The sequence below is a fragment of the Lepidochelys kempii genome, chromosome 10 (genome assembly GCF_965140265.1).
Source record: "Lepidochelys kempii isolate rLepKem1 chromosome 10, rLepKem1.hap2, whole genome shotgun sequence".
Taxonomy (NCBI): Eukaryota; Metazoa; Chordata; order Testudines; family Cheloniidae; genus Lepidochelys; species Lepidochelys kempii.
In genome coordinates, this window is record NC_133265.1 from 77,399,069 (window position 1) to 77,423,770 (window position 24,702).

At 45.1% G+C, this 24,702-nt stretch overlaps 1 protein-coding gene across 1 annotated transcript in view; it reads left to right on the forward strand.

The window, feature by feature from the left end:
• The first annotated feature begins 21,105 nt into the window (after positions 1-21,105).
• ALDH1A3 (aldehyde dehydrogenase 1 family member A3) overlaps positions 21,106-24,702 on the forward strand; it is a 49,753-nt gene continuing 46,156 nt past the window's right edge. The window contains exon 1 of the mRNA XM_073304294.1: positions 21,106-21,298. Coding sequence (XP_073160395.1) covers positions 21,200-21,298 — 99 coding nt within the window. The 5' untranslated portion in view covers positions 21,106-21,199. The remainder of the gene's footprint in view (positions 21,299-24,702) is intronic.

Here is a 24,702-nt window from a genome sequence, read left to right on the forward strand (position 1 = left end):
GCCTGCGCACCTGGCCAGCGTTATCGGAGGTGGCCTCTGTGGGCCCAGTGCTCTGAGCAGCTGCCACAAGGACCAGGCACATTTGCATCTGCATCGGCACAAGGCGAGCCTCCCGCCCTGAAGAACAGTGATGGGTGCTTCTGTTGGACAGCTGCGCAGTCAATTTTCAGATGCCTCCCTGCTCTAGAGGGACCTGTGCAACGAGCAGGTCCTTTATTTTCTTTCTCTCCCCTTCCTAAAGCCAGCAGATTGGGCTCCTTTGCTTCAGTACCATGGTGGAATGGAGTAAAAATAAGCATGAGTGGTGGAGAATGACACCCTCCTAAAGATGTCCAGAGATGTCACGTCGCTTAAAACTCTTCTGGAAGGTGCACAAATACTATGGTGATGTGCAAGGTATAAGCCTAGACTAAATAGAAGAGAAGTATGGAGTCACTGATAAGTTCTTTGAAACCACAGTCTATTGTGTGCAAGCCAAAAATCGTTTTTCAGAGTAAGAGGCCAGAGTTAAAAGTTATCTTCCAGCTGGGATGGTTGAATCCAGTGGAGGCAGGGACATCACCCTGACCCTCATATCCCCGTTTAGTTTGGACTTTGATGTATGAATGCACTCCCAGTGATTTCTGTGGGAAGGGCATTAGGCCCAAGTTTATCCAGAAACTCAATGAGAGCAAAATCCGCATACCTGGTCACTGATTACTGAAGGGCAGAGTTTCCCTTTCAAATCAGGTTATATGACAGCAGAACTGTACAGTAAAAAAAAAAATCTCATCACCAGCAAAATCAGTGTAAAACACAAACTCCACATTTTTCATTCTTTCCCCACATTTTATAAGTTTATTTTTTTAAAAAATATTTCACCGTCGGAGAGAAGAAAACAAAAGGAAATAGAAATATATGTGCCAATAGAGCTGTCATCTGGTACTTAATGGATATTAACCATGTTTCTGGTTCTGCTTCCACGACGGCCTACGGGAATTTTGCCACTGACTTCAGTGAAAGTAGGATCTGGCTCCTGTGAGTCAGTTTTGGGGCCCAATTTTGTAAGCCCTTTGTGTGTATGTAGACCTTCCATTGAAGTCAATGGGCTTGAAGGTTTGGGTCACAAAACTATTATAATGATAGACTTTCTAAGTAGCCAGCCAAGAGCCTGAAAATCTAGTGCAAGGTGCCTAAAAATCCAGTGGTCGGAGCCGTCAGTAGTCACTGCAGTCAGAAGATGCTCAGCTTTTTGTAAGATTGAGCCCGGTATATTTCTAACGCTTTTCATTTTCAACTAATATCAAAGATTGATCGCACGAGCTGGAAGAAACAATTCACCACCAAACCCTTTTTCTCTGCAATACTACCGGCGGGGAGAGGGGGGGGGGGAATTCACTATTTTGTCCAGGCGGGATGGGATTTTTCATTGTTTTCACAGCAGACTGGCTCTGTTTGCCAAGTGAAATAGCAAACATTTTCCCTAGGAATACTAGAGACGATCTTATTTCAGACCCATCTGTTCTCATGAAGCAAACCCCAATAGTTTGGCATGGGACTAGCCTTCATGTATTTGTTCAGATTAAAGCAATTTGTATATTACGGAGTATCTGTACATTGTATATCTTCAGTCTTTACCCAGCTACCAACAGCTGTTCAACACATAAACGTAAGCTTGTATATTTATTGAATCCTGCCTCCCTTTCTAATGCTCCAAGGAAGAATCTCAGTGATAACTCTACACCTTACTCATGCCAGCAATCCTGTTATCTGCTATAGGAAATGGGAGAAACTTTAGGAAGGATTTGAACATTTTCCTCTATGCTTTGTATCAAACTTGGGGACCCAGTTTAATTACTTAGGAGCTACCTTCTATAGCTGGATTCATCTGAATTGCTTTACCATTTAAAAAGAAAAGGAGGACTTGTGGCACCTTAGAGACTAACCAATTTATTTGAGCATAAGTTTTCATGAGCTACAGCTCACTTCATCGGATGCTGTCACTTTACCATTTAAGTGGATCCAAGGCCTAACAGAACCAGGGACAAGAGCAGAGATTTTCCTTTGAAACAAAATATACAGATGGTTGTCTGTGTGTTTCTGTGTCTATCTTCTTGGCTTTTTCAGTTTTTATGTAGTATCCAATATCACAGAACCTGGCAATAGAAACCCCTTCCAGATTTGTAAGCACTTTTCACCTTTCTGGATATAACATATAGTATAGGAACAGGCAAAACCAATTTCCCTACCCCACCAATTTGTATTCTTGGGATAACAATCTCTAGCAACCAAATTTACGGCTGTAGTACATATTTAAAACACACAGAGAGGAAATGTTTGCCGCTAATGCGAGGAACCAGCAGTCAAACTGTCCCCATTCATTCAGTACATACCAACAAACATCAAGGTTATACTGACAACAGCCAAGAAACAGAATGAAGTTTATCACACTCCATTCTTAGCTCATCCCCTTGTGAGGGAGAAAAGGTAATTACTGAATATATTTGTGGTCAGAGAAGGTTATAAACTGTGTACTATACCCAATAGAGTAAAATGGCTCCTTGGGTAATGATCTAATTAGGTGTTTGGGGTACTTTTTTTTTTTTAATGCATACTTTGTGGTTTTTAAAATCCCTTTGCACTGAAATAATTCCTTGAGCTTTCCAAATCTCTCACAAACAGTGTAATTAGATCATTAGGATGTGCCTTTAAAACAGGGATTTGCAATGGTTAAGCAAAACAAAACAAAGCTCCTCATCAAACTCTATCTGGGGGAAATGCAGCCACAATTTGGAATGAAACCACAGTCTAATTTTTTATTTGTGTGGGGTTTTGTTGCTGTTTTTTAAAGTAAATCAGTAGTTTAGCTATTTGGATGATTTCCTGAGCAATCAAAGCAGTTAAAACAGACTAAGGAAATATTTCTTGCCAACAGTTATTTTAAAATCAAAGCTTTCTTTGAATTATGCAAATCTGGAACTTTTTAACTTCAGTGTCTACATATTTATGTCTAAAAGGAAACCTAACAACGAAATATAAATTTTATATTTTAGACACACGCACCCCCTCCCTCCAACAAAGACAAGGTTGCAAGGCTAAATTCTGAACTGCAATCTTGAGCTTTTACTGGAATGATGAAAGACACCTCTGTAAAGTTAGTCAAACAGGAAACTTGGAGGGTTAATATAATCCTGCCATAAAAGATATATATGCTTTGTTTACAGTTTTCTTCTGAATATAAAAAAGGGTTTTGACTGGCTTGAGGGAGATATGCAAAGCCAGGTCAGGATTGTCCAGAAAAGGATAAAAAGTTTAATGCCAAATGATCTGAACAAAAGATTAGTAACAAATACAAATAAAATACATTTAAAAAATACAATTCAAATGGTAACCTACATAGACTGCAGCTAGGAACCGAAAAATTAAAATAATTTTTGCGGTTTTATTGTAAAATGTTGTTATGCATGGCTAAAATGATCTGGAAAAAATATCCCTGTTGTTTTCCTGTGTTATCAGTAACTTAGTTTGGTCTCTCATAGTATTACTGACAACAGTCCCATTCAGTGAATACTGGGGTTATATTGCAACACCTTTGGGGAGCATGTACAAAGGAAAGTTGAATAAAACAAAAATATTAGCAATCACACAACTCATTTCTAATTGCCGAGGGCCCTATCCTCTAGTCAGGGTCTTTTAAATAGAGAGAGAGAGAATTCCTTATTGAAATAAATGTTGAGTCCTGATTTTTAAAATCAACGGTGTTTCAGAAACTTCAGGAAATAATTCCGGGGTGACAGTAAGTGAAGCGTTGCGTCGAAATTCACAGCAAGATTCCTGGGCTGGAGGCTGCTGCTGGGAGGAGCAGGGCTGGGCAGGAGAACAGCAAGGGACCCGGGGCCGATGCCTGCGCGCCGGTTCAATTCAAAGCTAACTCGGGAGAAGAGTTTAAAAGGAGCAAACTCCCTTTGCAGGAAGCGTTGTCACTTTCCAGTCGTTAGCCACCGTGGAGGGGTAAATTAAACCATCTGTAGGACTGGATTTTTTTGTTTTTAAAAGATAAACTAAGCTTTGGGGGCAGAATTTGTTTGGGGGAGTGCGTGGAAAGAGGAGCCCTAGAGCGGAAAGGCTGTTTGCAATGGATCGATCTTTTTTAAAAAAAACAAAACAAAACAACCCACAGGAAATCGGGTTTCTAATAATTTTTTGCTCGCTTGCTTTTTTCTCTTTCTTTCCTAAAATCTGTCCAGAGGTCACCACTGCATCCCATACAAAACCACCAGGCTCCTCTGGAATGAAGACGGGCAGGTGGGCTTGAGAAAAGGGGTCGGGGAAACGCGCATTCCCGGCGCCCCAACCCCTGATTCGAATCCACACCTGTTCTAGTTTCCCATTAAATACGCGGCGCTCATTCACCGCGGCTCTTCCGACTTGATTCCCCTTTGCTGCAGGTAGGAGCATAGATTTTAAGAAACCCTTCGGTGGGGGTGCTGGAGTCCCCCTCCTTCTGGAGAAACTGCACAGAGCTGCGGGATGTTTTTGGGAGGCTAGCAGCTAATGAATCCTGGGCACTGGGAGCGCAGATCTCGGCTCCTGCTCTGACCCAGAGAACAGCATAGAAACGGGATGATTCGCCTTTAATTCGAGACTACCGGGATTTACACCCCGAACTGGGTCCTTGTCCGTCCCAAGTGGTGTCTCATCTGGGCTGTTCTTTTGCAAGTGCATTTACTCCGTGTGGGCAGATTTACAGGGTTCTGTTGGGGCTCCCGCTAATAATGACCTCAAAGCCCCATTCATCCCCCACTTCGGTTTTCCTCATGTGGGACCCTTGGACACGCTGGCTAATTCCAGCCACTCTCCCGTGCCCCCCACCCGCCCTCTGATATGGTCCAACCATAGTTGCCTTGTTAAGCCAGACCAGTGCTTTGGAAAGGTCCGATCATTGTCTGAATGCATCCAATTCACGAGGACCAGGCAGGCTCCCGATTTCCCCAGGTACGAACACGTGTAAGTGGACGCGTCTGCTCCCTTATTAGGGGAGATTTGCACGTCTCGGCCTTTGGTGTCCCTTGCAAATGAAGCTCACACCCTAAAAACATGGATCTGGTTAGTAACTCGCTCCGTTCCGCATGATCTTTGTATCTGGAGGGAGAATTCTTGCCTTCTTCCAATGTGCGGTGTCTGGTTAAGCATCAGCCTCTGCTGGCTGGATTCCTTTGCTTTGCCTTGAGCTTCTCCAGTTATTTTCCAAAGTCACCTTTTCCTTCCCCGCTCACCTCTTCTCTCCCTCCGCCCCCGTTTCTACTGGCTTCGCTCCATTTCACCCTCCTTACCTGTGACCGCTGCTGTGGCTGGTGTTTGAGATGGGCTAGGATTGCTTTCCTAGCCCCCGCTGATGATTAGTTAGTTGTTTTTTAATCGAGGGACTGTCAGGCAGCAATGACTAGGTGGCCACATTGCTACCTGATCTGAAAGCCCAATTGCAGGGATAAGTGAATTATAAGTGAATTTAGTAGGGCTGGACTTTGATCCAGTGCATGCAGGACAGAAAAAAAATCCAGGGGAGAGAGAATTATTCAGATGCAACTGGACCAGCAGTTACTTCACCTGCTATCTAAGGTATTTATGTGCCCCTCTATTACTGTAATAGCTGAGCATCCCACAATCTTTAATATACCCCCCCCACACACACACACACACCATGGGGCCTGGGAATGCTACTATCCCCATTTTACAACTGAGAAAGTGAGGCACAGACCCTCAAAGGTGTTAGGCTCCTAACAGCTATTGAAATCCATGAATGTTAGGAGACGAAGTAGCTTTGAGGGTCTGATCCTAAGTGACTCGCTTAAGGTCATAGATCGAGATGCAGGGTTGAGAATGGAACCTGTTTTCTGAATCCCAGGGTCATGCCCTAACCGCTAAGCCATCTTTCCTCCTGGCTATAGCATACCCTGTCCTAGCCCTCTTCCGTATCTTTGGGTACGTCTACACTGTACACTCCTTTCAGCAGCCTGTAGCGCACAGACACCGCACATCTCCCTAGAATGGGTATAAACAGCAGTGTAGACCGTGAGTGAGCAAAGACATGTCTGAACCCTATGGGTACGTATCCTACATGGCTCTCTACACACCCAAGGACTGCCTCCCCCATCTACACTGAAATTTTTTAGCCATGTAGTGTCCTGCAGCTGGAGTCTTTCCTCACTGTTGGGAAAGGCTCTGGCACTGGGGAAAGACTCCAGCAGTGGGGAAAGTCTTGGGGCCTTTCCCCACTCTTAGATCCTTTCACTGATGTGTGTAGCTACACATGGCAATGTGGATGCAGCCTGCTTTTCACTGCAGGGTGTAGCTCTACATTCCTTACACACCACTACCAGCCGTGTGGAGCCACACCTTCAGTATCCTGCTTGGCTTAATTTTTCCTGTTACAGCTGTTTTACACCAGTGTGACTCCACTGAGCCAAATTCCATCCTCATTTACATGGGTATAAATCTGGAGTAACTTAATTGCCTATTGGAGTTACTCCAGTCTTATGCTGGCTTCACTGAAAGCAGGATTTAGCTCACTAACTTCAGTGGAGTCTCTCCTGTTTTACTGCCATGTAAAGGAGTTAACAAGACAGAATTTGGCCCTGTTGTAGATTCCAATGTTGATTGTTCAAAGAAAGGCTTTTATTCACTTGTCACTGAGGAGAGTCCAGAAGATCGAGATATCATCATTCCGGGCTGCATCTAAGCACCGTAAAGGAGTCATTGAGTGTATTATGGCTGCTCCAAACAGAAACTTGCACCAAAATAACTATAATGAATAATCTTTTGCTAATTCAGTGCAGGTGTGTCTGTGGACACTAATTTCAGAATTAAAGTTTTGTTTTAGCCTGTCTTTAATAATTTTTTTTTTTAAATCAAAATAGGACACTTTTTTGTGACACTGTCTTCAGTGCCAAAAAGGTGTGGTTTGAACATCGCAATACCTATCTTGCTGTAAAATCCTAGGGGAGGCAAGTTGCAGATAGTTTTGATGTCTGTGCAGCTAATTGAAATCAACACTACACCCTACACCTAGGGAGGACCTCAACTAGCTACATTTGTGTGTAAACACAAGACTTTAGATATAGAATCAGCTCCTCTGATTAATAGCTTGGAATGTCTGAAGACCATGCAGTTGCACCTGATGCACAAAGAAGGATGTTCCCATGGTCAGGGCACAGGCCAAAGACTTGTGTCCCTGCTCTCCCAGGGTATGTTTGCATAGAGATTAAAAAACCCAGGCCTGGCCCTGGTCAGCTGACTCAGGTTCTGGGGGGGGGGTGAAAAATTGCTGTGTAGGAGTTTGGCCTCAGGTTGGGGCCCTGCAAAGGTGGAGGGTCCAAGAGTTCAGGCTCCATCCCAAGCCTGGATGTCTACACAGTGATTTTTAGCCCTGTGAGCCTGAGTCAGCTGTTGCCAGGCCGTAGGTCTTTTATCCCTATGTAGACATTTCCCCCAGAGGCTTTCTGTGTGATCTTGAGCAAGTTGCTTAGTCCTGAACCTAAGCTATAGCCCAGCACAGAGCTACTTTCCCTGAAGCCCTGTCTACACCAGACACTGCTATTGTGGATGGAATTAAACGTATCCTGTTTCAATCCAGTCTGCATGCTCTAGATCACTCTGCTTTTGTAAATGAAATCAAAGGACCTTTGCTGCTGCCACTGAAGTCAGTGGCATATTAACTTCAGGGAGAACAGCATCAAGCCTTTCTCTGAACACACAACTGCAGTATCCTTTTGTTCAATTTCCTTATCTGCAGAAGCAGATACGCTGAGCTTCATTGGTACCTAGACATTAGGGCTCAGATCCTCAGGTATTTATGCTCTTAAATTCCACTGAAATCGTTAGAAGTTAGGAGCCTGAATACCTTTGTGGATCTGGGCCTCCCTGACTTTTATTTCTTTAATTGTTTTAATAAGACACACCTACCAGGAGAGCATCCCAAACCCAGTATGTTCCTACTTCCCTGCACAGAGCAAGTCATTTTAGGGTGAGCTCATTGACTCCTGTATGTCATTTGGGCCAGTTAGAATGAGGGTTGTTTTACTAAATGGTGATTGAGTTTTGAATGGTCTCCCTGGAGCATTGTGCGAACGCCTTCCTCCCTCGGGAAAGATGCAGTTAACATAAGAATGGCTATACTAGGTCAGACCAATGGTCCATCTAGCCCTGTATCTGGTCTCTGACAGTTGCCAGCACCGAATCTTCTGGGGAAGTGCTCAGAACTGGGCAATTTTGGAGAGTTCCACCTGGTCTTCTCCTCCTGGTTTCTGGCAGTCAGAGGTTTAGGGTTGCCTGAGCATGGGGTACATCCCTGTACATCTTGGCTAATAGCCATTGATGGACCTATCCTCCTTGAACTTACCTAGTTCTTTTTTTAACCCAGTTATACTGTTGGCTATCAGAACGTCCCCTGGCAATGAGTTCCATAGGTTAGTACAGCACCATGAATCACAGGGTTGGAAGGGACCTCAAGAGGTCATCTAGTCCCACACCCTGCTCAAAGCAGAACCAAACCCCCATAGTTGCCCCAGATCCCTAAATGGCCCCCTCAAGGATTGAACTCACAACCCTGGGTTTAGCAGGCCAATGCTCAAACCACTGAGTTATCCCTCCCCCCAAAAAGGGATTTAGGTACTTTGGAAAATCATAGAATCATAGAATATCAAGGTTGGAAGGGACCTCAGGAGGTCATCTAGTCCAACCTCTGCTCAAAGCAGGACCAATCCCCAATTTTTGCCCCAGATCCCTAAATGGCCCCCTCAAGGATTGAACTCACAACCCTGGGTTTAGCAGGCCAATGCTCGTTTGTGTGCTGTGTGGAAAATGTACTTCAATATGCTTGTATTAAACCTGCTGCCTATTAATTTCATCGGGTGACCTCTGGTTTTTGTATTGTGGGAAAGGGTAAATAACACTTCTCTAGTCACTTTTTTTGACAGTATTCATGATTTTATAGATTCTATCATATCGCCCTCTCAGTGGCCTCTTTTCTAAACTGAACAGCCCAGATCTGTTTAGCCTCTCTTTTTGTATGGAAGTTGTTCCTACCCTTGATCATCTTTGTTCTCTGAATCCTTTCCAGTTCCACTGTATCCTTTTGGCAATGGGGCGATCAGAACTGGACACAGTATTCAAGGTGTGGGCACATTGTGGATTTATATAGAGGCATTATGATATTTTCAGTCTTATTTTCGATCCCTTTCCTAATAGTTCCTAATGTTCTGTTAGCCTTTTTGACTGTTGCTGAGCACTGAGAATTCTGACCCAACCGGGGGAGTGCTGCAGGAGGTGTGAGATTTGGCAGTCCCACACCAGGCCTTTACACTAACACATAGGGTTTTACTGGCTTGAGCAGCAAGACATAATCCCTGTAACTGGGGAGGGTTTTCACTCCAGCTGACCCTGAGGTTTGGACAGAGAGAGGCCCAAATCCTCAGAGGTAAATAGGTGTCTAAATCCCTGGGAGGCAGGCACCGAAATACGGCCTTTGAGGCTCTGAAACTGCATTCAGTGCTCGGGTGGGTTCTGAAGCACTGGCAAGTTGCTCTCCCTGAGGTGCTGCCCAGTATTTCAAGGGTTTATCTTTCCTGACAGGTAAATCAGGCCCAGGAACAATAAACAAATGGCTTCTTCAGCCAGCCCCTGGGAAATGCGTCTTGTCTCCTTATATAGAGAGATCACCTTTTAATGCCAGAGCTTCACCTTTCCTTTATTTCTTCAGAGAGGATTTCTGTATCCTCAGTTTATCCTGAATCCCAATCCTTTGTAAGGGGGCCTGGCTGCAGCTCGGATACCCTGGCACATTAACAGCAGGTGGTTTCTGTGGGCCGGTTTGTGTTTGAAGCAAAGGCGGCCTTTCCTTAATAGGCATAAAGATGGTTTCCCTAGCCTTGGTAACCATGTCCCTCTGCCAGTCCTTTCTCATGCCCAGGTTAAAAGCAGGAGAGGAGGATGGGGGCAGATGTATGGAGTAGGAGATCTGGGAAACACATTGGCCATGTCTATACTACAATATTATGTCGACCTAACTCACACTTCTGCTTGTGTGTGCACTTTGTCTCCTTGTGTCGGTGGTGCGCGTCCTCCCCAGGAGCGCGTCTATCGATTGGATGGTCTGTGTGGCGGATTGTGGGATGGCTCCTGAAAGTCAGTAACAGTCGACGTAAGCAACACAGTGTTTACGCTGAGACGGTGTTGCTCTAACTACATTGACCGTGACTCTGCGCCGCTCAGGGACTAAATCCGCGTAGAGCGGCACTTAGGTCGGCGGAAGCCAAATTTAAGTGAAGGCGCGTCCACGGGTAGGTTGACGTAAGGCAGCATACGTCAACCCAACCGGGTCGTGTCAACCAGGCCTTTGACTGTGCTTTGAGGGTGGCTTAAAAATCCAGAAGGGCAGGAGCGTGAGTGCAGGATATGGGGAGGTGGTCTAAAGGGGAATGGAAAATACCTCCCGAAATGCGAAAGAACCAAACTTCCCAGGACAGCTAGGGTGTGAATTCCCAAACTGTGCAGAGTTCTGCAGGGATCCGGGGCTAGGTGGGACTCTGGTTTATCAGACATACATACACTGGTTATTTAGGGTGACCAGATGTCCTGATTTTTATAGCAACAGTCCTGATATTCGGGGCTTTTTCTTATATAGGCGCCCATGACCACCCCCACCCTCCATCCCAATTTTTCACACTTGCTATCTGGTCACCCTACGGCTATTACACATGTATACGCTGTCTGTGGTGCAGGGATCTGGATCTGAGACCGGTTGATCACATACACCTCCCTGGAGCACAGCAGGTCTCCATTTGGGCTGGATCCTGGCCTCTCCCTCGCTGCGCACAGCTCCTGTGGGGCCTCCCAAAGCCCAGATCTCTCCAGACCCTTCTCTCCTCGTTAGGGAAGTGTTGGAAAGTTGCTGAAGTGCGAAATGAGCCTGCGAAAAGCTCGTTGTCCTAATTAAACTTTGACAAGGAGAGTGACAAGAGGCAATGGAGGGGAAACAATGCCACCAGTGTTGGGGACCCAGGCCTGAGCTGGGAAAGCCTTTGTCCCCGGGAACAAAAGCAGTTGTTTGCATGTGTTAAAGTCCATTAAACTTCATCAGACCCAGGTGCAAACACCATCCGCCCCAGAGACCCTCGGAACCCACCCCACCTTCTGAGAGCTGCAGTCAGCGCTAATCAGGGCCCCGCTCCCATGGGGCACCGCATCAAAACGGCTCCTTTACAGTGTAAATATTTTGCCCTGAAATGGATTATTGTCACTCTTTCTATCACTCTGCCGCATGGGGCTGGCGAGTGGGGGCACCGATTGCGCTCGGTGGCCAGGCTGGGGCCTTTGTTAACGAGGCAGGGAGTGGGGGAAAGGGCCGTCATTAACATGTGTGTAATATAATCACTTAAAACTGGGTGGGTTTTTCTCTCTCTCTCTCTTTCTCTCTCGGACACTCTCTCTCCTTACTCCCCTCCCTGGAAATGAAAGCAGGGACTCATACTTTATTATTGCAGGACACAGTTGTTTCCTCTTGTGTTCATCACCCCCACCTAGGAGCGGAAATAGATCAATCCCAGTGCAGGGTGGGATCATGGAGCCCAATGGACAAGTTCTTGGCTTTTAAGTGTTTTATTTACTGGAGTGCCAATGCAAAAGGACAGTCCTAAAATCATAATGTAGGGGGAAATTATACCTCCACCCCGACCCTCAGAGGACAGGGCCAGACCTTGAAATAAAAAAGGTAGCAGCAAAAAGAAAAGAAAACTGAATTAGGCCAGGAAGGGATGGGCTAGGCCCAGAAGGGGAAGAAAATAAATATGTATTTACTAGCTAGAAAGAGTAGCTGTGCAAAGACAAAGACACACACACATGAAACAAAAACCCTTGCTCAGGACCAAGCAGATAAATCTTTAAAATCTCCCTGTAATGTTTGTGTTTCATAAGACCGGAATAATGTGTTGTCCAAGAACAAACCATTCCTGGGTCATTGTCTGTCCCAAGTGGACTTACTGGTTAGTTTCTGCCCCACTGCTATTTTCAAAGACTCGTTTTAGGGGGATTTTTTTTTAAATGTGGTGTTAATAATAATTTATTACTGCTGATGGAATTGGGAGACATGCCTCTTATTTGGCAATTCGACATTAAGGCCCTGATCCAGCAGCAACTTAAGCACATACTTAACTTTAATGTGAAGTCAGTTGGGACTGATCACGTGCCTAGAGTTAAGCAGGATGTGTTTGCAGGATCAGGGCCTGAGAGGGTATCTTCTTTAAGACTATTTGTTTGCCTAATTTATTCTGTGATTTTCTAATTGCATGATTGCAGCAGGCAACATTCTCTGATGGGAAAACCTGGGATGGGTGAGCTGTCTGCTGCTACTCACTAATAATGTGACAAAGTCAAATGATTATGTTTGCAGCAGCTTGATTTGGGGAGGGAGACGAGGTAATGGCACTGGGCACGTTGCATTGTAAACTGTTCAGCTGTGCAAGCCTATGTGCACTGAGGCGTTCATGGCAAATTGTGGGGCACTGGGCCCAGAGCAGATGTGATCATGAATAAGAACGAAGAGGAGCTGAAGGGAAAAGCATATTTTAGGATCCTAAGATCCTTAGTAGGCATCCAGTGCTTACAACACTGTGCACCCGCCTACAAGACCTCTTACCACTCTGAAGTGGATAAGTCTAATATCTATAGCAATGTAATCTCTTCTATTATATAATATGTATTTGCCTGCAGATAATATGCAGCCAGCTTTTGCAGGCAAAATAATGCCCTGGTCTAGATTGCTGGATCAATCCAGGAAGTGGTTCCAAGTTTACAAATCATGTTTGCTGTAGCTTCACAGTATCGACCACATTGAATGGTTTATAACATGAGTTCTCAGGTTTTTTCAGAGTGTGCTCCACATTTTAAAAGAGAGGTTATCCCACCCCAAGAACAATATTCACTTCCATTCATGCTCCCATTTCCTCAAACACTGGTGCAGGCAAAGACAAGGGCTGGGAGGAGGGAATTAAAGACTCCTTCAGTATGTGAGAGGTAGGGTGACCAGACTTCAAGTGTGAAAACTCGGAACGGGGTGGGAGGTAATAGGAGCCTATATAAGAAAAAGAACCAAAAATCGGGACTGTCCCTAAAAATCGGGACATCTGGTCACCCTAGTGAGATGTCAAATATGTTTGCTGTTTTATTCTTTCCCTACCTATTTCACAAAATATTTGTGGGGACCAGAACACCAAAGAGAAGGCCACTTCTAGTCTTCAGAAAGCATGGCTCCATGCCTGTGATTTGGTTGAAAGAAGAAGATTTTGACCAGATCTGTTGCTTAGTTAGATAAACACAATGTAAATTATAAAAGGTTATTTTGCAAACCAAATGGTTGCTTTGCATTTAGGACTGAGATTAGACTGTCTCATGTTTTACTGCTAGCATCCTAGCAATATCCATGTTGTTTCATTGCATCTTCTCACCCTTAGAACATGATTTGTTTTGTTGGGGGAGTAGGGAAACTTTTGCCTTCAGTCATAGAACTGTTGCAATGGATGCTGTTACATCAGTGGGGTGGAAGAATAAGAATTCTAAGAACAATAGACCATACAAGTTGATGTCCAACGTTGCCTCTTGATCCAGAATGGTGTCACCTCCATTAGACACAGCCAGGTTTTCAGATGATGTAAATCAGCATAGCTACACTGAAGTTAAACTAATTTATCCTATAGTCAATTCCCTAGTCAGCCAATGGGCCAGATGTTTATGCCAAATTTGTTTCCAGGCATTGCCATCTAAGTTCCCCAGCACCACTGTGCTGAGAGAGTGATCCACAGGGCCTTCCCTGTCAGTTCTCCTGGATACAAAGTAAATGAACCTGGAAAAAAGCAAAGGAGCTGTGAGATGAGTACTCAGGATGCAAGAAACAATTGTAGGCAAAAATCCACCACAGTAAGATTAAACGAGAGTGGAAAACCTGGTGAAAATGCCTCCCTGAGGTAGTTTGATCTAATTCCAGCAGCCCTTGAGGCATAGATAGCCATGGCTGTCTCACGGCCTGAGTGCGCCGTCCCTTGAAGTGACAGGGGCACACCCACCAGGAGCTCACCCTCCTGGCATAGGTAGACAAAACTGAAGCACAAAGGTGTGTTCAGGTCTAACTGGCGGCAGTGCGGGAAGATCAGTCTGCTTGTGACCCAGCACCAAGAAGGCAAAGGAGCTAGTGCTGGATGACTGAGAGGAGATGGGAGAAAAGTGTTGAGAGACGTGGCTCTGCAACAATGCAAACCAACAAAGCAACCCAGAGCTGAAGCTGTCACCCTTAAGGCATCAGGCTATGCCGGAGGTATTGCAGACATCCGTAAATATTGCTGCAGTGGTTGGATGTAATAGGGTGAGTCAAGAGTGGTGTGACCTTTATTTTAATAGTCTCTTCCTGCTACATCTACTTCTGACACATCTATGAACAATTATGAGCTTACCCATTTTTCACCATCTAAATGGCAGCCTGGTCTTATTGCACTGAGTGTAGGGTTGAGAACCAAAACCACCCGAGTTTGAATCCTGGCTCTGCCTCAGACTTGCTGCATGGCCATGGGTGACTCAATTAGTTTGACCCCCGTCTCCTACTGAAGGCATCTCAACAGCTGGCAGGACCCAGCCCCAAACTCTCTGGATGAAATTCAAGCACTGGCACAAATAAATACGACTCCTGTTGAACTGAGGGGAGTTGTGCCCACTTATGCCAGGTCTGCATTGGTCCTTCTGTGTCTTGTGTTCCCTATGAGTAAAAGGGGGGTGGTCATTCTTGCCTGCGTCACAAGGGGATCAATACATGTTTTTAGATCTCTTTTTGAAGGTGAAGAAGTTTTTATTGTTCTTATTGGTGGTGTTATTAGGGGAGTTATACCAGAAGGCTACACATAAATGTGGCTGGTCAAAGTGCATGATTTCTGCCCATCCTTTCTATGTCACCAGCTCATACCCTATATTCATGTTAATTCCAAACCACCTTTTAAAAGAACCAGTAGCATGCAAAACATCTGCCTTAAACACATCTCCCCCCAAATAGCCATAAATTCACACAAAGAACAAACCAGGTATGACTAAAATACTCTCCCAACAATGGCGTATAAATAGACCATCTCCCTTTATGCTGTGAAATACACGTTGTTTTGTTTTCACTCCATCAGGGGTGACCCACTGGCATGACTCGTTAGATTGTTCTGGAATTTCTTCTTCCTCTTCCTACTTCTCCCCCAGATATTTTGTACCGCTATAACACTCATACTTGGCACTTCAGCTGAGCAGTCCTGGTAGGCAAAATAAAGACCGAGGGCAATGGATTAATTCTAATAGTGTGCTTTCCACTCTACCAATTTTCTAATGCATTCCCTCTGGCCAGACCTTATCCAGTTAACTTCCTCTGCATATGACGGTGGATAATCAAATCCATCGGGAAGTCACCCACTCGATAGTCCAAATTCTGACGGCCAAAAAGAGTACATCCATAGCTACCTGGAATGTACAAACTCTAAATGGTGCAGGAAATTAGCACAGGTAATTAAAGAAATGGACAGATATAAAATTGACATCCTAGGACTTTGTGCAGTTAGATGGAAAGATCAAGGTATGATAACATTTGGAGAAAAACAATGTTATATTCAGGTGGAAACAAATATGAGAGGGGTGTAGGAATCCTCATGAATACTGCTGCAAAGAAATTGCTTCTGACTTGGCAGCTAATATCCTATAAGCTACTGGCAGCTCAATTCCACTCTCGGCACATTAAGTGCACCAGAGTCCAGGCATATGCTCCAACAAGCAATGCAGATGAAGAGAACAAAGAGCAGTTCTATACAGAATTGAACGGTGTAATGAAAGAAACACCAAACCACAATCTTGTCCTGGTTACGGGAGATTTTAATACCCAGATCAGAAGTGAAAGAAGAGGTTGGGAAACAGTCATCGGCCCCCATACAACTGGAACAACGACAGACAATGGCACAAGACATCTTGAATTTTGTGCCGAAAACAATCTTAGCATCTGCAATTCTTTCTTCCAACACAAAAAGACATGGATTTCACCAGATGGCCATACACAAAATGAGATTGACTATAGCTGTGTTAGTCAGAGGTGGAAAACATCAGTGTTAGACACAAGATTATTCAGAGGAGCAGATATAGGGAGCGGTCACTACTTGCTGAAAGCAAACATCAAATTGAAATTTAAAGCGCTCAAAAAGAAAGAACCCAGACTCCGATTACTCAATACACAGAAACTACAAGATTGCAGGATACAAAAAGAGTACCAGAGAGAGGTCAAGAACAGGTCTGAGGCCCTTAAAGATCTTGAAGAAAACAAAGTGGGAAAATACTTCAAAAAAGTGCTAAACCAACCAGAACCAATTACAAGACTGGAATTTAACAATGATACATCTATATCTAGGTCTAATGGTTTATCTGAGGTAAAAATTGAAGAAGTAAAAAAAGCATTGCAGAAGCTGAAAAACAACAAGGCACCTGGGTTGGATGGCATTCATCCTGAGATGCTTAAATATGGAGGTGAAGATGTGGAATCAATCATCTGTTCGCTGTCCAACAAAATATGGATGGAGGAGAAAGTGCCGGAAAAACGGACCCTTGGTATCATAATCAAGTTACCAAAGAAAGGTAATCTAAACAATTGTTCAGATTGGAGGGGAGTAACAACTGAAAAGTATTAGCAACAGAACAGAATGAAAGAAAAGATGGATACCATCCTACGTGAACAACAATCTGGATTTAAACAAGGGAGATCGTGTACAGATGCTATTTTCACCCTGAAACGGATTATTGAGAACACAATTGAATTCCAAGGCAGTCTTGTCATCAATTTTGTGGACTTTCAAAAAGCATTCGATGGTGTAAACAGAGAAACAATGTGGAAAATTGTGGAACAATATGGAATTCCAACAAAATTAATCAACATTATGAAGGCATTCTATGCCAGCTCAAAATGCTGCATTAAAATGGATTGAGTAAGCCATTCAGCATCAAGACAGGTGTAAAGCAAGGGTGTGTCATATCTCCTTTTTTATTTACGCTAGTCATCGACTATGGATTAAAACAATGCAACAGTGATACATATGGCCTAAAATGGAACAATTCAAGGCTATTTGATCTGGACTTTGTTGACGACATCGCTTGTATCAATGAAGGTGCCAACGGACTACAAAAATGCACAAATCAACTAAAAGAAGTAATGGAAATGTAAAGTCATGTTAATGGAGACTACAGGGACAGAAATCAAAATTGAAGAGGAGGAAACTGGAGAAGGTGAATAATTTTATGTATCTTGGAAGTAGCATCAGCCAAGATGGTACTAGTTCCGAGTAAATAATAAGAAGAATCGGAAAGGCAAATGTGGCATTTGGAAGACTCAGAAACATCTCCCTCAAGACAAAACTGAACATGAACAAAGTAATTATCGCCATCACAACATAGATCAGTGAGAGACAGTAACTTACCAAGAAAGATACGCAAAAGCTGGATGTATTTCATCACACGTCTGAGAAGAATATTGGGAATAACAGAGAGAGATAGGAAGACTAATGAAGAAGCCAGAAAAATTACTGGACAAAGTACCCTCTCACAAATCCTCTACAAAAGAAGACCTCAGTGGCTGGGACATGTGCTGGAATGGAAAAAGAACGCTTACCAAATACCGCCCTTGAATGGAAGCCAGAAAACGCAAGAAGAAAGAGAGGAAGACTGCGAATAACATGGAGATGAACAGTCATCAAGCACCTCAACATGAAATGTGAAGATTTGGAGTGAAGGGCAGCTGACAGGCAAGGCTGCACATTGGGCTACCCACATTTGCCATCAACGGATGGGATGGACTAAGGTCTAAGGTAAGGACTGCTCACATAGTCCCATGGCATCTACTGGCCCAGTTGGGAATTGCAATTTATGGGGGACCAAAAAAATCTTCAGCACTGAGATGGGCCAGCGAGCGCAGGTTTTAGTTTTGCAAAACCAGTCTGAAATCAAGGCTTGTCCTGATAAAATGGACTCTAGACCTGCTCCACCCAAAAGGTCATGGTTTTGTTCAACTCTTGCAACAGGCAAGCTAGGATGATTTTGACTTTGCAAAATCTTATCAGCCAAGTGTTAGTGAAACCCAATGAAAACTAGGGATAGTTTGGATCCAAGTTCCACGTTCTCAGAACCACCAAAATTTGGGGATTTCATTAAGAGATTCTTGCTTTGACCCTCTCTAGCCTAAATGAGAAGTGACAAGCTCAAAGGTGGTGGGTAGTTTATAAACAAATTTATTCCATAATTGTCTATGTCTGACTCATTTGACGACAGTATTCTCTAAAGCGACACCTACATACCAGGATAGCTGAAAAAAAAAAGTGAAAAGTTATTTAAAACATAATAATATCCCCCACAAATTATTTAGAAATAATGCACATTGGCACTCGGTTTTGTTATTGCCAGGCATCTGTCCCTTTCAGTGTTTGCAGCTCCCAAGGGAAAGCTGGCTAGCGATTTGTGACTAATGTGGCTCTTCTGGCTGTGGAAAATATTATGTTGCATTACTTATCAGCTTTCACAAGCCGAGCCGAGCCAAGCAGTGTCCGACTGGGTTCTTACCTGGATGGAAGATCTCCAAGGGAATACAGGAAGTCATGCTTATGATTCATGCTGTCTCTTCTAAATCAGTATTAACCATTAGACTGGCGTGAGGTTATGAGGCCTACCACCACTGGTAGTGCTATTCTTTTAGCCAAGATATAAAAGCAAAATCCTGACTTCTCCTGGAGATTCGAGACCCCATAAAACATTTTGTAGGGTAATTCTGGTGTCCTGACTCATCTTAATATGTTGTATGGAACATTTATTTTATATCGGACAAAAATAAGCGTGGTGGAGTTTCATTTTTATATGTGAAATACTCTACAAGGAGAATTTACTAAATGTGTGTGTCTATATGTACATGTACTGACTTGCCCTCAGTATTCATTAAGTCCTGCAAAGACTTACACACATGCCTAACTTTACTTATAGTGAGTAAAGTTAAGCAACTGGGTAAGCCTTTGCAGGATTCAGCCCTAAATCTGACTCTCTGGACATGTTCTGAGTCTCTTACAGCTCTTTAAAGGAAAGGACTTCTCCCGATGTTTAACTTATATAATGTTATTGATAGCTTGCCCTAGGTGTGAGGCACACACATAATGGCTGATCACCTCCCAAAGGGAGTTGTAGCTGAAGGACCCAGTTCTGTTTCCTTTCAAGTCAATACAGCAAAACTGCCATTGTCTCAACTAAGACAGGCTTGGGCTTGAAGTCAGACCCAGATAATACAGTAGACACACATGGGATACGGACATTGCTGCTGAGATCACCTTGAGAGTAGAGGACTGCAATGCGAACAGGGTCAGAGTTTCACATGTGGGGCTAGTCTGGGAAACTGAAGCTAGTAGAGATTGTGGCAGCTCATGCTAGGTGGAGCTACTCCTCATGAGTATATATCAGTCAGTTCTCCAGGGTGTGAACAGGCTGCTGCTTGGCTTTGGGAGGTGTGACTGTGAGTATCCTGAGGCTGACTCACTGCTCTTGGCAAGTGTCCTTCCATAGGCCAAACTGAGGAGATAATTGGTAAAGGACTGGATGATTAACCCATTAACAATGTGATTCAGCTGGTCCGGTGAGGACAGGGAGGAGAGGGGAAGGCCAGAAAAGTGATATCTCTTGCCTTGTGCCTAAGGAGAAGACAAAAGCCATATGGGGGAGAGAAGGCTTGTATAGCAACTTCATAGAATCCTAGAATATCAGGGTTGGAAGGGACCTCAGGAAAGTCCAACCCCCTGCTTGAAGCAGAACCAATCCCCAATTTTTGCCCCAGATCTCTAAATGGCCCCCTCCAGGATTGAACTCACAACCCTGGGTTTAGCAGGCCAATGCTCAAACCACTGAGCTATCCCTCCCCCCACTGAGCTATCCCCAGCAGTGTGTGCATGAGGGCTGTTTGTAGCAAGGAATAGAGGGGTGAGGGGCCCCCACCCTTGTGACACACACCCTTGTGTTTAAGATTTTAGTTTTGACTTAAAGGCATGAATGACTTGTGATATGCATCCTGGAGAGACGTCCTCCCTGGGCCGTGCAGTCATGGAGGTGCCCAAACTGGATCTTCAGGGTTTGAAATAGGAGCTGCCAACAGGGCATTCTCCAGAACTCTCTGCCTGCCCTCCCCTGAGCCAAAATGCCCAAGTCAATAGCTTCCAGGCATCTCTTTAGAGACGAGTCTTAACGCATCTCAGACCTTGGGGGGAGGGATGGCTGTGCTGAGGATGGGATATGTATGCCAAGTGCTAAGGTTCATAGAATATCACGGTTGGAAGGGACCTCAGGTGGGCATCTAGTCCAACCCCCTGCTCAAAGCAGGACCTTTTTTTTCTTCTTTTTGCCCCAGATCCCTAAATGGCCCCCTCCAGGATTGAGCTCACCATCCTGGGTTTAACTAGGCCAATGCTCAAACCACTGAGCTCTCCCTTTTGTTGGGATGAGTGTAACTGTTCTCAAGGTTGCCAAAGCTCTTCGCCTACCCTGCAGCACCCAAGCAAAGTGGAAGCCGGCCGTGAGCCAAAGTCAGTGGGTAAACTTTTAAAAGGGGGGAAGGGGGGGGGGAACGCGGTTGGTCTCTGGTTGCCCCGAAAAGACCAGAGAGACCTAGCTGGTGGGATCCGTGCCTAGCCAATGGGCTGCATGTTCCCGGCTTGCTCTTGGACCCATGCAATTTTGTTAGTAGGTTAATTTGCTATCACATCCTCCCCCCTCCAGGAGACCCTTACAATCACCCTCATTGTTTGAGCCCTGCCCTCATTCCTAGGGCCACAGCTTGGGCCAGCTGCGGCTGCAGGCGCGGGCTCCGCAGCGCCCCGGGCTGGAGGGACGGGGAGCGCGAGCGGGCCGAGCGGGGCCGAGCCCCCGGGGGACGCTGTACCTGCCCCGCCGCCGCCGCGCGGTGCCCGGGGAGGGAGGGAGGGAGGGAGGGGGGCGTGGCGAGGGCGGCGCGCGGAGCCTGGGGGCGCTCGCCGGCCGGGAGCCCTTAAAGGCCGCGCCGCCCGGCTGTCAGCCGCAGAGGCAGGGCTGGCGGCGGGGCGGCCGGAGCGCGGCGCTCGGCCCGTCCTCTCCTCTCCCTCCCCCTCCGGCGATGGCTGCGGTGAACGGCACGGTGGAGAACGGGCAGCCGGACAAGAAGCTGCCGGCGCTGCCTCGGCCCGTGAAGAACCTGGAGATCCAGCACACCAAGGTGAGCCGGCGCCGCGCACCTGCCGCCCGAGACCCGGCTCTGCCCGCCGGAGGTGCACATGGCCCGGCAGGAGCGCCCCCAGTCTGCCCGGGCGCGGGGCGCCCCGGCAGAGGGGACCCCGCTCTGCAAGGAGGGACTCCGCTTAGATCCAGCTGGGTGGGGAGATGGACAACCCCCCCCCCCCCCCGCGGGAGACTCCCTGGCTTTATTCTAGCCAGGATTCCGGGTGCCCGCTGGGACCGTAGATTCTGGCCAACCTGGTCCGGAGCCAGCGGGGATGTAAAGCAAAACAAAATCTAAATGTCCCCATCAATGTAAGCTGAGTCTAAAACCAAACAGCTCCGGCGCAGAATGCACTGGGCCCTGATCCTGCGACGCCCTCAATCCTTATTGAATGCCAGGGGAGATCTGGGTGCTGCAGGGACGCAGGGTCTGACCTCTCAGGCAGGAAACTTATTGTTGTGCACCTCTTCGTTGTATTATGTCAACAATAAGATTAAAGAGTAGATGGGGGAAAATTAGGTCATTTCCTCCTCAAAACCTGAGTTTGCAAAAACTTTCCCTTCTTTGTTATAATTCTTCTCTGTAGGAGCGGGACTCCAAACACAGAAGTGTTGCACTTCCCATTGTTGCAGGATACATCTGTCTAGTACTTTTAATTAACAGCAGATTTCCCCCCCCTGTCTGCTGTGATTCAGAGGCTCAGTTAAATCCTTATTGATCATGCAGTGTTCTGTTTAATTCCTTTTTTTTGGTTTTAGCTTGATATTCCACAACCTCAGTCTGTGCTCTTGTATTTTAACAGACTGGAAGTTTATTGTGGTATTTGTAGCAAGTGGAGAAAGGTGCAGGTTCTAGGAGGGATACAAAAAGATATTTGTCACTGGATGTCTCCTGCCTCCTGCAGACATGTCAACTGCAGGAAATCAAGTGAAATTGATTTTTGGGGTGTTTCCCCCTCCCAAAGTTTATGATTTAGCAATTTCTGCTACAGGTTGAAGTTATAGTTTTCCTCTTCTGCACATTAGACTCACTTCAGCCCCAAATGAAGTTGCATCTGTGTGTTCCTGAATTTGTACTGCTTAGTCACCCTGTTCTTTGGGATTTTGCTATCGAAGAAGAAAATGGTTTTTGTACTGAGTATGGACCTAATGTGCCATCCTGGGTCACTAACAGGGTGAGGCCATATTCCCAAATTAGTATGCTGGGCATACAAGAGCCAATCCTCCAAGATATGGAGCACTTCTTGGGAACTCAGAGGGCTCAGCAGTTTCCATTGAAGTCACATCTGGATAGAGTGAAGCTGCGAGGAGGATTAAAAAAATTCCTATAAAAACAGGGTTTTTTTTTTCTGTGGATTCAGTCCTGTTCCCATTGTGGATACTGGGGGTTTTGCAGTGGCTTCGTTGATGGCAGGCTCAGACCCTATATTTATGGTATAGGAAAGGGAATTGGGAATCAATGTTGCAAAGTTCAGAAGGCCCTCAGCTTCTGCCAGAGGCACTAGGAGTGAAGGGTGCTCAGCAACTTTTAGGATCAGACCCAAAATTGCTGGTTGCGCTGATCATACCCCTCTCAAAATGTCTGATTTTACACTGGGGGGGGGGGGGGGGGAGCTCCTGATATCCTTGCTAAAGTCAGGGCTTCAGTGTAAAAACACACAACCAAAAGTCCAGTCCGCTCTTATGCGATCAATAGAGCTTCCCTTTAAAACACAAAAAGAAAAGGAGTACTAGTGGCACCTTAGAGACTAACCCAATTTACTTGAGCATAAGCTTTTGTGAGCTACAGCTCACTTCATCAGAAAGCTGATGCTCAAATAAATTGGGTTAGTCTCTAAGGTACCACTAGTACTCCTTTTCTTTTTGTGAATACAGACTAACACGACTGCTACTCTGAAACTTTTAAAGCACCTTGGTTATCCCAAGCCACTGAAATGTAAAACTTCCAAAGCCCTTGTTAGACTCCTGGTTTTCCTACTTTGTTCTTGATATCCAAGACATCTGCTCATTGCTGGTTTCTAAGGCATAGAGTTGAGCGTCATTGCAGACCTCAACATCCTTTTTTAGGAATTGTCACATTGTGGTAGTTAAACCCCTATGTTGTTTTCACCAGTATCCTACAGCACTGTTCCCTGTAGTGGAGGGACTCCTCAGGTCTATTGACGTATGACCTTTACTTTGCTCATTTCAGCTATGCGGCTGGACTAGACAGGCTAGTGGGGTTTAGAATGTTTTAGTTAATATAAAAGAATTTATGCTGCTTACATTATATAAAAGAGATCATTATAATTTGTCTCCCAGCTGCGAGAGGACAAATAAAGCTGAACTGCATTAATTTCTCAAGTTGAAAGTTGTTCCTTCGGTGTGTACCTGGATCCAAATGTGATTAGCCATTTATTAATAATTTGTCAGCAGATAAGCCGTCTTCTTAAACCAGTTTTCCCTACGTTACTTTTTAAAAGCTGAGCTTTCTGCTAACCTGGGACTTGCACCTTCTGCTGCTGATTTCAGAATGGCGTAATGTTACTTTGGACAGACTTTTATTAACTTCACTGGCGGTTGCATGTGAGATGGGTGTGGAGAATAGGACCCCTAGAGATGTCTAGACAATCCAATAGACTGTCTCAAAAGTGGAAAATGTTATTAATTAGAGTATAAGTTCTGGTTTGATGCTCAGAACACATCATCTGATGAGGAAAACTGTGGGCAATATTAAGCTTAGAATGATGATAAATACACATCTCTGGGGGGATTCTGCAAACTCTATCGACTTCTCCCAGATGTTTGCAGCTGTCTCCCACCAGCACTCATCCCTCTGTAAAGTGAGAATCTTCTTTTCAATTCTACTAGCTACTGAACTGGAGAAATGGTTTTAAGACCAAGTCTTGTATTGATCAGCATGATGCTTTTATGAAGCAATGATCGCTCACAAATCATCTTTCCATAATGTCCCTAGAGATGAAGATGAAAGCGAGTGCGGTGATGATCCATGTCATACGCTCAGAGTGACTTCTTATGGAAGAACCAAGCTTAGTTGTATGACGGTGAAAAGAATCTTGGCGAGTCTGTCAGTCACTTTGCGTCCGCCATTCGCTGGAGTGATTTCATCTCCAGCTCCCTGGTCCATAATTAATGCTAACACATAGATGCAGGAAAATGGTGCCCTATTCATTAGTAGCTGTAAACATTCCATTGTAGTTTCATGGGCTCCCCTCCCTGTATCTCTCAAGTTTGCAGTGAAATGTTCCCCATTTTAGACCCAAATTTGCCTTTGTCTTCCATAAACCTGCTCACTCTTACCATTTAAAAATGTTTGCATCCAAAGCGCCGGATTGTAATTTGTGAGCTCCAGGCTACTTAAAACTTCCCGTGCGGTGAGTTCCCTTCCAAAACTCCATTTTG